Genomic DNA, 13,549 nt, shown 5'->3' with positions numbered 1-13,549 from the left:
GACTATGTACATACCCAGCGTGCGACAGAGCTGCAGGAGTTGTGACCCGTTTTTGTTGGTTATGTTGTCACAGTTGTGCCTAGGGGGGCATAAGGGGGAGGGAATGCTGTCACCTGCAGGCAGGTGTTTGTCCCCTTGTGTGCTGAGGGTGTCATGTTCTTGTCCGGTTCTGGCATTTAGGTCACCACAGACTAGTACATGTCCCTGGGCCTGGAAATGATTGATTTCCCCCTCCAGGATGGAGAAGCTGTCTTCATTAAAGTATGGGGATTCTAGTGGGGGGATATAGGTAGCACACAGGAGGACGTTTTTCTCTGTGAAGATAATTTCCTTTTGAATTTCTAGCCAATTGTAAAATGTTCCTGTTTTGATTAATTTAATGGAGTGAGTTAGTTCTGCTCTATACCAAATTAGCATACCCCCTGAGTCCCTTCCCTGTTTCACACCTGGTAGTTTAGTGGATGGGACTACCAGCTCTCTGTAACCTAGAGGGCAACCAGTGGGTCCGTCTCCTCTATACCAGGTTTCTTGCAGGATGACAATGTCTGTATTACCGATTTCTTTGGTGAAGTCCAGGTTCCTGCTCTTTAGGCCAAAGGCAGATGCCCTCAGGCCTTGGATATTCCTGGAAGCGATAGTGAAGGCTTTGTGTTCCATAAAGTGTCCAATGTTGTTGGTCGTGTGGTTTGGCCTCAGGCCAGTAAGTGTGAGCAGAGCCTGCTGAGCATCTGGTACATGCCATTGGCTTGGGCTAGTGTAAGAGTGGGGGTTGGGCCTGTTTGCCCGCTCACTGCCTGGGCGTATGTATGACTTCCATGTTGAGGCCCTGTTTGCAGGGGTGGGGTGCATGGGGTGGGCAGGAGGGGCATAGGTCTGATCTGAGGGGGCCTAAATGGGGTGTGGGCATGGTTGACTTGGGGGCGTGTTGATTGGTTGGGGTGAGGGTGTGATAGCTTAATTTATCATGGAGTATACTGTAAATACTCTGGTTTGTTCCCTGTGAGGACGCTTGTTCTTTGTAAATTGTCAGCTTTCTGGAGGCCCCTCACTTTCCTGTTCTGCTCTATTTCTTTCTCTCTCTCTCTATTCCCCTTATTTATCTCTCTGTCTGATACTGCTGTCGCAATGAACTCTCATTGATTAAGCATCAGTTTTACCTTCACGGTCAGGTGTTATAGCAGAGCGTTTTACTATTGCTCAGGGATGCTCTGGACATGGTGTACCTCAGGAAAGTCTCTCTGTCCCTCCATGTTGGTTACTGCTTCTTCTTTTTTCCTTCCTTCCCTCTTCCGTGTTCCTCCACCCTGTCTCTCATCCTCTCTCCGCATTCTCACTTTATCTTCCTTTCCCTGTCTTGCTCCCCCTTCCTCTCCAGTCCGACGGGAAGCTATGCATCGTCGGCAGAGTTGAGTCACTGCAGCAGCCAGCTGAGTGAGGAGGAGTACGGCCCGGAATACAGAGAGAGAGACCCTTATGATGAGAATGACTCCTACCACTCCTGCCACTCCTCTGTCAGCTACAGCAAAGGTTCTCCTGACTGGGACCCCGATGAGACCCAGGGGGCGTACAGCGACGAGGGGGGCTACAGTAAGGACGGGGGCGAGGAGGGGGCCATCTATGAGGAGGATGACGGGGGTCTGTATGAGGAAGAGGTGGCGTATGAAGGAGAGGGGCACATATATGACGATGAGGATTACCTTCTGGATGGGACCCACAGTGAGGATATAGAGGTCCCCTACACCCCTACCCCAACCAGCACGGCACCCCCCACACTGGACGTCCCAGGTGCTTCTAGACCGCCCCTGCAGAAACAGCCCTCTCTGCATCAACAGCCCTCTCTGCATCAACAGCAGGCGCCACCCAGCCAACCACCCAGCCATGCCCCAAATCAGGCCCACCCTCCGGGCATGGCTCCAGGAGGACAACCCCCGGGACAGCCACCCACCCAGGCCCCTCAAGCCCAGTCTCATCCCCAGCCAGCCCCTGCTCCAGCCCAGTCCTTCTTCTCCATGGCCAAACCCTTCTCAGCAGCAGTAACAGGCCTGGCCTCCTCTTTCCTGTCTTCTGGAGTCCCTACTGCCCAACCTGCTCAGGCTCACCCCCCAGCTTCACAACCCCAGCCCCAGTCTGCCTCCTCCATCCCCCCATCTCACCCCGCCACTGCCTCCCCTCCCCCCCATGGGCCCCAGTCCACAACCACTGGCCCCCCCTCTCAGCTGACCCTCTCCACTGCCTCTCCCTCTCAGGCCCAGCCCCTTGCCCCTATAACCACCCAATCAGAGGGCCCTGATGCCGAACCCCCCCTGCCGGAGGACCAACTCCTCCTAGAGGAAGACAAACCCGTTCCCCAAACAATTAGGACCCCCACCCCGACAGAGGAGGAGCACCACATGGAAGATGAGGACCAGCGGTATGACGAGAGTCACCCCCCCACCCCCGTAGAGGAGGAGGAGCCCATCCCAGAGAGGTAAACCCCCATCTCAAATCCTTTTCTGTTTTTCATGCGCAGAAGGGGCTTTGTTTATTGGGCCACCATATTGGGTGGACTGTGAAAAAGCACATAGAGGTGCGTCTGCCCCCTATTCCCTTCCAGTGCACTACTTTTGACCAGGGACCTTTTGACGAAGTGTCTTGATGAACCCCCTTAAAAACACATTTAAAAAAAAACATGCCTTTCCTGAAATAACACTTGCACTTGTCTTTTCCTACTAGCACTGACTGCTGATAGATGCTTTATTGAGGATAAAATGTACTTACTCTGACTGTGATATGTGGTTGTCTCACCTAACTACACTACATAACTATAAGTATGTGGACCCCTGCTCGTCAAACATGTAATTCCAAAATCATAGGTGTTAATATGGAGTTGGTCCCCCCTTTGCTGCTATAACAGCCTCTACTCTTCTGGGAAGGCTTTCCACTAGATGTTGGAACATTGCTGCAGGGTTTGCTTCCATTCAGCCACGAGAGTATTAGAATATTAGTACTGATGTTCGGTGATTAGGCCTGGCTAGTGTAACCGATTTGAAATGGCTAGTTAGTTAGCGGTGGTGCGCGCTAATAGTGTTTCAATCGGTGACGTCACTCGCTCTGAGACCTGAAGTGGTTGTTCCCCTTGCGTTGCAAGGGCCGCGGCTTTTGTGGCGCGATGGGTAACGATGTTTCGTGGGGTGTCAGTTGTTGATGTGTGCAAGGGTCCCTGGTTCGAGCCCGGGTTGGGGCGAAGAGAGGGACGGAACCTACACTGTTACACTCGCAGTCGGCATTCCAATTCATCCCAAAGGTGTTCGATGGGGTTGAGGTCAGGGCTCTGTGCAGGCCAGTCATGTTCTTCCACACCGATCTTGAAAAACTATTTATGTATGGACCTCGCTTTGTGCACGAGGGCATTGTCATGCTGAAACAGGAAGGGCCTTCCCCAAACTGTTGCCACAAAGTTGGAAGCATAGAATTGTCAAGAATGTCATTGTATGCTGCAGCGTTAAGATTTCCCTTCACTGGAACTAACCATGAAAAACAGCCCCAGACCATTATTCCTCCTCCACCAAACTTTACAGTTGGCACTATGCATTCGGGCAGATAGCCTTCTCCTGATATCCGCCAAAACCAGATTCGTCCGTCGGACTGCCAGATGATGAAGCGTGATTAATCACTCCACTGTTCCAGAATCCAATGGTGGCGGGCGTGACACCACTCCAGCCAACGCTTGGCATTGCGCATGGTGATCTTGTGTGCGGCTGATCGGCCATGGAAACCCATTTCATGAAGCTCCCGACAAACAGTTATTGTGCAGACGTTGCTCCCATTGGCAGTTTGGAACTTGGTAGTGAGTGTTGCACAATAGGACAGATGATTTTTACACCCTACGCGCTACTGCACTCGGCGTTTCCGTTCTGTGAGCTTGTGTGGTATCCACTTCGCGACTGAACCGTTGTTGCTCCTCTGACGTTTCCCTTCACAATAACAGCACTTACAATTGAGTTTGTCTATGGAGATTGCTTGGCTGTGTGCTCGATTATATACACCTGTCAACGACGGTGTGGCTGAAAGAGCCAAATCTACTAACTTTATGGGATGTCCACGTACTTTTGTGTATATATAGTGTACCTTAAGATGAATGCACGAACTGTAAGTCGCTCTGGATAAGAGCATCTGCTAAATGACTAAAATGTACAAATGTTCAAAAGTAATGCACTATATAGGGACAAGGGGGCATTTTTGGGCCCCAGATATAGTGTTGTTCTCAGACCTGCTCTTATCCTTGTAGTCCTCCTGTTGATGAGGAGCCCAAGGAGCCGGTGGACCCGTCCGTAAGGGCTAGGGAGAACTGGCGACGAATCATCGACAAGGTCCAACAGCAGCTTCGAGAGGTAAGGTATCACACTCAAACCTTGTTCCCATGTCCCAGTCCTATACTACTGGCCCAATCCCTGTGTACTACTGTCCCTACGCCTGATCCAGCCCCAGTCATATCCACATCCCTAAGCCTAACCTCAACTTCAACCCCAGCCCTATCCCCGATCCTCTTGTCCTATCCCCCAGCCCCTAACCCTTGCCTAACACGCCAGCCCTAAATTCAGCCCCGGTCCTATCTAGTCTACCAACCCACTTCTACCAGCCTTGTTTCCAGCCCCAGTCCCATCCAAAGTGCTTCATCCAGGTGTGGAGAAGAAGAGAGGGGACAGTAGCAGAAACATTCTAAACGTCTCTAAGTACTTTCTGCACAGCTTTCAAAAATGAATGTGATATGCATTATTTACTCCAAAAGCTAGAGTGAATGGGTTCCTGAGAGTATTTTGAAAGTACATTTAGACACCAGTGCAGACCTAATGTGTCTCACAGCATACAATCAATATTTTAAATGATCTGAAAATACATTTTCTATAGATGGTGGTGCACATTTTCCCTTAGTATGGAAAAGAACTCACTCAACTCTCTTTCAGTCTCACGCAACTGCTAAAACATTGTTTTGATTTATCAGTTTGCTCACATTTATTCACATATCATTTTGCTAATCATTCTGTTTTAATTGAATGAATAAACACTTGCTTTGATGTTTTATGTGGGTTTTGTCACTGCTTTTTTCCCCCTTTTTCATTTGTCCCACTACTTTGTTTTCTTTCCAGTTTCATGTCATTTCCATAGCGATACTCACATGCACTCTGGTCGGCCATGATTGGAGCAGATTGACAGGTGGGTACAATGATTGGTTGCTCAAGAGAATGGTGGACTTGTTGGCCAATGATTTTCCGTTAATGTCCTGCGGTGCACACATTTTCACTTCAATCTTCAATTTCACTTCATAACAACTATGCTGTATTGTCTTGTACAATGTTTAATTTGTTTGAATTTCATGGTTTGAATACTCTGCACATTCATTATTATGATTTTATAACTGTAACAATCTCCAAGCTCGTAGGCGTTAACTACAGTCAGGTGAACTTGGCAAGAAACTTTTCCATCAATACGCTTACAAAATCAATCAATAACATTTTACTTTTTTATACCTGTTTGTTTTTATGCAGTTGGAATTAATTTTCCTTCCAGTATTTATTAATTATATTTTTTCTTCAAGTCTGTGTTTAAGAAGGGCCTGTGCAGATTCAATCTGGCTTTCAATTAAACCAGACAAACAGCGTTAGGATGTGGGAGGCAGAATCCCAAGGTTGAATGAGTAACAAGTCTCTCTTTCTCTCTGGTATTTCTCTGACCCTGAGCTGGAGGATGGGAGTCTGAATGTGTGACGAGGGCCGTAGCTAGCGCGAGATAGAAGTACATTTGATTGATGTGACAGTCTGTTCAGTTAATGCTACAGTCTGGAACTGGTAGATCTGTGTTTTGACTTTTGAATTGGTGATATATAGCCATTGATCCTTGAAGAATATATCTGGGGGGGTTTTCTTCAGAATCATAAACTGTTGCTTTAATAATACATATAGATCTATGGCAGAGCTGCTCAATTCCAGGCCTTGAGGGACAAAGAAAGGCTGGTTTTCTTTTCTCCTTTGTGGTTGATTGATCAATTTATGTCATTGATTGGACAGAGAGTTCACTCACCTGGAGTTCTGAATGGGTTCTTTAGTAGAAGGTCTCTATAGAAGTGATTTCACAGTTTATTAGGTCTAATTTAGCTCTCTGACAGAAGGAAAGAGCTGGAGGGGGTGGGAGGGAGAGGGAAAGAGAAAAAGAAAGACATTGAGAGAGGAAGATGAATAGATAGTGCAGCTTTAAGGATGTTGTCGGAGGTAGTCATCAGTGGTGGAGATGGTCTTGATTTCCCTGTTAGGGGGCTCGGGGGCATCTTCCCCCACAAAAAAATATATAATTTACCAGCTAAATGCTGTCCTCTGGTGCACTCTGGACATGCTCTGCATATGGAGGAAATTGATTTCAAACGTTTAGTGAAAGATTTTCATCACCCAGATATAACTGTACTCTTCCCTCGCTCCCTCCTCCTGGTCTTTCTCTCTCCCTCTTCCCCCTCTTTCTCCAGGCACGAGGAGAGACATCCAATTCCTTGTGGTTTGGTAAAGGAGGGTGAGTTACCCATCACTGCTCACAACAAAAGATCACATACAGTAACTACCACTCTACCACAGCAGCTCAGTGCAGTTACCACAATGAGATTTACATACTTACAGTAAATGCTATACTAACTAGCGTAGTACAGCGGTCAATAAATAAATGATTGCCACTACTGTGAATATGTAATACTGTATAGTGTACATTTTCAGATTTTCCTCTTAAAATAGAGGATAGTTTCATCCACTGGCTCCAGTCCAGTGTGTATTGACCGATGGGCTGGGTGCCCTAAGTGGACTGGCAGCTCATTTGTAAATGGCAGACCTTATTTTAGAATGTGACCGCGGCGGCATTGAAAGTAACCAGCCCAATATATGCACACTCAGTTAGCCAAATACACATCTGGCTGCTCATTCATTCAGGTGGAGTATTTCTTGCATATAGACATTTGGTACTCCTTGTTCACCTGGGTTTCACTGTTCAAATGAGTATGGCCAGGAAGTGACCACCCTCCCAAGGGCTTCATGTATAGAATAGGATAATTATTAGATTAGTCATACATTATTATCTGATTTTAAAAGTAAATGGCAATAAAAATAAAAAAACATCTGGAGCACCTTATCATCATTTCACTTCAACAAAATAGTCTAAACTTATCCGTAGCAGCGGATATAGGTCTGAGGGGTATACAGTATATTTGTTGCCTGGTGTATAACAGTAAGGTTGTTTTACCTGCTCAGGGTAGGAGAGGTTCTGTACAGCATCGACAGCATGCCTGACCTACGCAAGAAGAAAGGCCCCACCCTGGTCAGAGACCTCGTAAGAGACCACACACACACACCACAGCAACTTTACCTTGGCACATGCCATCCCCTCCGCCTCCCCCTTTTGGAATCATTACTGCCATTATTGGCCTTTCTGTCTGTTCAGTTTATTCTGCAGCACTCTGGGGACCTAGCTCCCTCCCACAGACATCACACCCGCTCACTCTTTAGCCAGCCTTATGTCCTGGGAAATTGTGAAACCATGACACAAAATGAGGGATTACCATTTTGCAGTGGATGGTGTGACAGGAAGTCTATAGCCATGACTCTAACTGTGGCATCCTCCGCCTGAGTCATATAGCTGTCAGGCAGCGAATAAGATGCCTACGTACTTAAAAGGAGGAAGAGGGCAGAATATATTAAAAGCTAAAAGCTGTTTAACACACACACACTCATTTACATACACACCCTCTGCCCCTTTCCCCTTTCTTATACATTGTATATCAACATCTATCACATGCCACTCAACGAGACATGAGTATAAATCAATATGCCATATACAATTCTGATATGGTGTTTGTTTGCTAACATATGTTCCCTCTTCCCCTTCCCTTGCCTCTCTACTTCTGTCATGCAGTTACAGGCCATGGTGAGTACCTGTACCAACACATATACAGTACCACTCAAAAACCCTTGTAAACATAATAGCCATACTTTAATTACACTATATATACAAAAGTAGGTGGACACCCCTTCAAATTAGTGGATTTGGCTATTTCAGCCACACCCGTTGCTGACAGGTGTATAAAATTGGGCACACCACCATGCAATCTCCATAGACAAACATTGGCAGTAAAATGGCCTTACTGAAGAGCTCAGTGACTTTCAAAGTGGCACCATCATAGGATGCCACCTTTCAAACAAGTCAATTTGTCAAATTTCTGCCTTGCTAGAGCTGCACCAGTCAACTAACTATAAGTGATGTTATTGTGAAGTGGAAATGTCTAGGAGCAACAACGGCTCAGCCACGAAGTGGTAGGGCACACAAACTCAAAGAATGGGACCACCAAGTGCTGAAGCGCATAGCGCGTAAAAATCGTCTGTCCTCGGTTGCAACACTGAGTTCCAAACTGCCTCAGGAAGCAACGTCAGCACAAGAACTGTTCGTTGGGAGCTTCATGAAATAGATTTCCATGGCCGAGAAGAAGCACACAAGCCTAAGATCATCATGTGCAATGCCAAGCGTCGGTTGGAGTGGTGTAAAGCTTGCCGCCATTGGACTCTGGAGCAGTGGAAACACGTTCTCTGAAGTGATCACACTTCACCATCTGGCAGTCCGACCGACGAATCTGGGTTTGGCGGCTGCCAGGAGAACGCTATCTGCCCGAATGCATAATGCCAACTGTAAAGTTTGGTGGAGGAGGAATAATGGTCTGGGGCTGTTTTTCATGGTTTGGGCTAGGCCCCTTAGTTCCACTGAGGAAAATCTTAACGCTACAGCATACAATGACATTCTAGACAATTCTGTGCTTCCAACTTTGTTTCAACAGTTTGGGGAACGCCCTTTCCTGTTTCAGCATGAAAAATGGCCAGGTGCACAAAGCGATGTCCATACAGAAATGGTCTGTTGAGATCGGTATGGATGAACTTGACTGGCCTGCACAGAACCTTGACCTCAACCCCATCAAACACCTTTGGGATGAATTGGAACGCTGACTGCGAGCCAAGCCTAATCGCCCAACATTAGTGCCCAACCTCACTGCCCAACCTCACTGATGCTCTTGTGAATGAATGGAAGAAAGTCCATGCAGCAATGTCCCAACATCTAGAGGAAAGCCTTCCCAGAAGAGTTGAGGCTGGAGCAACTCCATATTAATGCCCATGATTTTGGAATGAGATTTTCACATACTTTTGGTCATGTAGGTTCAAGGCTCAAATTTAATCTATCGTTTTCTCTCTCTCTCCCTCCCTCCCGTTCTTGATCTCTCTTAACCCCCCCCCCTCCAGTCTATGGCCTCTCAGAACGCTCGGAAGGCTGGGATCACCACGGCGATGGCCTGCAGCACCCTTGGCAATGAGGACCTGGTGGGTCACACAACTTATGACCTCAACGTGTCTCAGCACAGCTAAAAAATATCCATTCAGTTTAATTCTCATTTCAATCAACTTTATTATTATCCCCAAGGGGCAACTTTCACCTGTGGAACATAACACTTTGAAAAGAACATGTAGCCGACCACACTTTTTACTGCTGAAATACAATTGATTTATTAAACAACCAAGGTTTTTGGCATCTAACTGCCTTCATCAGGCAGTGCATGTATAATTAATACCATATTCCTCTCTCTGCCACTCTCTCTCTCTCTCTCTCTCTCTCTCTGCCTCTCTCTCTCTCTCTGCCTTTTTCTCTCCCTCTTTTTTGCTTTCTCTCTCCCCCCTCTCCTTCAATCCCTTCTGCAGAAGAGTCATGTGTACAAGAAGACCCTACAGGCTCTGATCTACCCCATCTCCTGCACCACGCCCCATAACTTTGAGGTGTGGACGGCCACCACACCCACCTACTGCTACGAGTGTGAGGGGCTGCTGTGGGGCATCGCCCGCCAGGGCATGAGGTGCTCCGAGTGCGGGGTCAAATGTCACGACAAATGCCAGGACCTTCTCAATGCCGACTGCCTGCAGAGTAAGGAACACACATGTGCACACACACGAACACATGCACAAGCATTTCGCTACACTCGCATTAACATCGGCTAACCATGTGTATGTGACCAAAAAAATATATATTTGACATACGGTACCAGTCAAAGGTCTGGACACACCTACTCATTCCAGGGTTTTTCTTTATTTTTACTATTTTCTACATTGTAGATTAATACTGAAGACATCAAAACTATGAAATAACACATGTGGAGTCATGTAGTAACCAAAAAAGTGTTAAATAAATGAACATTAAGTAGCCACCCTTTGCCTTGATGACAGCTTTGCACACTCTTGGCATTCTCTCAACCAGCTTCATGAGGTAGTCACCTGGAATGCATTTCAATTAACAGGTGTGCCTTGTTAAAAGTTAATTTGTGAAATATCTTTATTTCTTAATGCGTTTGCGTCTTAACGCTAGCGTCCCACCTCGACAACAGCCAGTGAAATTGTAGGGTGCCAAATTCAAACAACAGAAATCCCATAATTAAAATTCCTCAAACATACAAGTATTATACACCATTTTAAAGATAAACTTCTTGTTAATCCAACCACAGTGTCCAATTTAAAAAAGTCTTTACGGCGAAAGCACACCATGCGATTATGTTAGGACAGCGCCTAGCCACAAGAAACCATACAGACATTTTTCATCCAAGGAGAGGACTCAGAAAAGTCAGAAATAGCGATTTAAATTAATCACTTACCTTTGATGATCTTCATCTGGTGGCACTCCCAGGACTCCATGTTACACAATAAATGTTCGTTTTGTTCGATAATATCCCTCTTTATGTCCAAAAACCTCCGTTTTGTTGGTGCGTTTAGTTCAGTAATCCAAAGGCACAAAGCGCGCTCTCAACACCCAGACGAAAAGTGAAAAAAGTACAAAAAAGTTAATAGAAACATGTCAAACGATGTTTAAAATCGATCCTCAGGTTGTTTTTGTCATGAATAATCAATAATATTTCAACCGGACAAAAGCTTTGTCAATAGAAAAGGAGAAACAAGAAAGGCGTGCTCCCGATCATGCGCTGGACTCATGTCTGGAGATTTCCACTGTCCACTCATTGAAAGTGCTGTATCTCCCTCCTTTTCAGAGTAAAAGCCTGAAACAATGCCTAAAGACTGGCCACATGTAGAAGACGCCATAGAGATCGTGAACTGGGTCCTAAGTCTTTGTATGGTGGATAGGCTTTCAATGGAAAAACAGCCTTTCAAAATAATAGTACTTCCTGGATGGATTTTCCTCAGTTTTTCACCTGCCATATCAGTTCTGTTTTACTAACAGACATTATTTTAACAGTTTTGGAAACTTTAGAGTGTTTTCTATCCAAATCTACCAATTATATGCATATCCTAGCTTCTGGGCCTGAGTAGCAGGCAGTTTAATTTGGGCACGCTTTTCATCCAAAATTCCGAATGCTGCCCCCGGAAAATGTCAAAAACTTTTCATAGCGCTTGATGGCAAAAACCATCAAGCGCTATGATGAAACTGGCTCTCATGAGGACCGCAACAGGAAAGCAAAACCCAGAGTTACCTCTGCTGCAGAGGATAAGTTCATTAGAGTTACCAGCCTTAGAAATTGCAGCCCAAATAAATGCTTCACAGAGTTCAAGTAACAGAGATATCTCAACATCAACTGTTCAGAGGAGACTGCGTGAATCAGGCCTTCAGGGTTGAATTGCTGCAAAGAAACCACTACTAAAGGACACCAATAATAAGAAGAGACTTGATTGGGCCAAGAAACATGAGCAATGGACATTAGACTGGTGGAAATCTGTCCCAATTTGTGATTTAAAAAAAAAAATGTTGCTCCAACTGCCTGGTCTTTGTGAGATGCAGAGTAGGTGAACGGATGATCTCCGCATGTGTGGTTCTCACCGTGAGTATGGAGGTGTGATGGTGTGGGGGTGTTTTGCTGGCGACACTGTCTGTGATTTTATTTAAAATTCAAGACACACTTAACCAGCATGGCTACCACAGCATTCTGCAGCGATACACCATCCCATCTGGTTTGCACTTAGTGGGATTTTCATTTGTTTTTCAACAGGACAATGACCCAACACACCTCCAGGCTGTGTAAGGGCTATTTGACCAAGAAAGAGAGTGATGGAGGGCTGCATCAGATGACCTGGCCTCCACAATCACCTAACCTCAACCCAATTGAGATGGTTTGGGATGAGTTGGACCGCAGAGTGAAGGAAAAGCAGCCAACAAGTGCTCAGCATATGTTGGAACTCCTTCAAGACTGTTGGAAAAGCATTCCTCATGAAGCTTGTTGAGAGAATGCCAAGAGTGTGCAAAGCTGTCAAGGCAAAGGGTGGCTACTTTGAAGAATCTCAAATATAAAATATATTTTGATTTGTTTAACACTTTTTGGGTTATTACATGATTCCATATGTGTTATTTCATAGTGTTGATGTCTTCACTATTATTCTACAATGTAGAAAATAGTACAAATAAAGAAAAACCCTTGAATGAGTGGGTGTGTCCAAACTTTGGACTGGTACTTTATGTAGAACTACTGTATCTAATTTTTACATTACACCTGCACTATATTTTCTCCTTACACTCTCTACATACAGAGAGAATGATTGACATACCATTACTCTCCTCTCCCTCTTTCTCCTCCCCTCTTCCTTTTCAATTTATCTCCTGTGTAATGTGCTGTTATCCCTTCTGTTTCTCTCCTCACTCAGTCCCTCCATCCTTATTACTTCTCTAATTCACATTCCTCAAGATTAGATTTTAGCTCAATTCGCTACTGATTTACTGTCTCTTTTATCTCCTATTACTCACTTGTCCCCTCTCCCCACAATTCCTCAGGAGCCTTTACTCTGAAGGTTTACCCAAATGACCCTCACTGCCTCTTTTCTCACTCCATCTCCTATTCTTCATCTATACCAGGGATGGGCAACTTTGATTGGGGTGGGGGCCACAAAACATCTGAACTCATCATGAAGGGCAGTGGGAGTGGGGTGGAATTGATATTTACCCTTTTTCTCTCTCCCTCATTTTTCCCCCCCTCCATCTTTCTCCCTCCTTCATGCCCTTTAACTTTTTCTTATTGCCTCTCTCTCTTCTCTCTCTTTGTCCTCTCCTTTCTTCCGGCTCTTTTCCTATATGCTAACCCCTATCCCCTACCCCTCCCTCTCTCTCATCTCCCAGGGGCAGCGGAGAAGAGTTCTAAGCATGGGGCGGAGGACAGAACCCAGAACATCATCATGGTTTTAAAGGACAGGATGAAGATCAGAGAGAGGAACAAACCGGAAATCTTCGAGCTCATCCAGGAAGTGTTTAGTGTCGTCAAGGCGACGCATGCCACACAGATGAAGCAGATCAAACAGAGTGTGCTCGATGGGACGTCCAAGTGGTCGGCCATGATCAGCATGACTGGTAAGACAAGGACTGGGATTGAGATTGAGATTAGATTTGGTAGGTGTTGGGATTAAAGTTAGAATATGGGGGGGTGTTGGTTACTGACTGGCAGTAGGAACAGTGCATCAGTAGACTTTCCTTTGCCAACCAGAGAATAAATTATATTTTACACGTTTGCTTTTGAGTACTT

General features: G+C 45.7%; 1 protein-coding gene across 1 annotated transcript in view; it reads left to right on the top strand.

The window, feature by feature from the left end:
* The window catches only part of LOC115169417 (protein unc-13 homolog A-like), a 96,057-nt gene that overhangs the window by 59,803 nt on the left and 22,705 nt on the right, over positions 1-13,549 (top strand). The window contains exons 10-17 of the mRNA XM_029725001.1: positions 1,376-2,467; positions 4,268-4,370; positions 6,494-6,537; positions 7,263-7,341; positions 7,924-7,935; positions 9,294-9,371; positions 9,747-9,966; positions 13,150-13,377. Of these exons, the coding sequence (XP_029580861.1) occupies positions 1,376-2,467; positions 4,268-4,370; positions 6,494-6,537; positions 7,263-7,341; positions 7,924-7,935; positions 9,294-9,371; positions 9,747-9,966; positions 13,150-13,377 (1,856 nt within the window). The remainder of the gene's footprint in view (positions 1-1,375; positions 2,468-4,267; positions 4,371-6,493; positions 6,538-7,262; positions 7,342-7,923; positions 7,936-9,293; positions 9,372-9,746; positions 9,967-13,149; positions 13,378-13,549) is intronic.

Source organism: Salmo trutta, chromosome 31 (genome assembly GCF_901001165.1).
Source record: "Salmo trutta chromosome 31, fSalTru1.1, whole genome shotgun sequence".
Taxonomy (NCBI): Eukaryota; Metazoa; Chordata; class Actinopteri; order Salmoniformes; family Salmonidae; genus Salmo; species Salmo trutta.
Note: the sequence above shows the minus strand (reverse complement) of the source record. Positions and strands in the feature narration are given on the sequence as shown.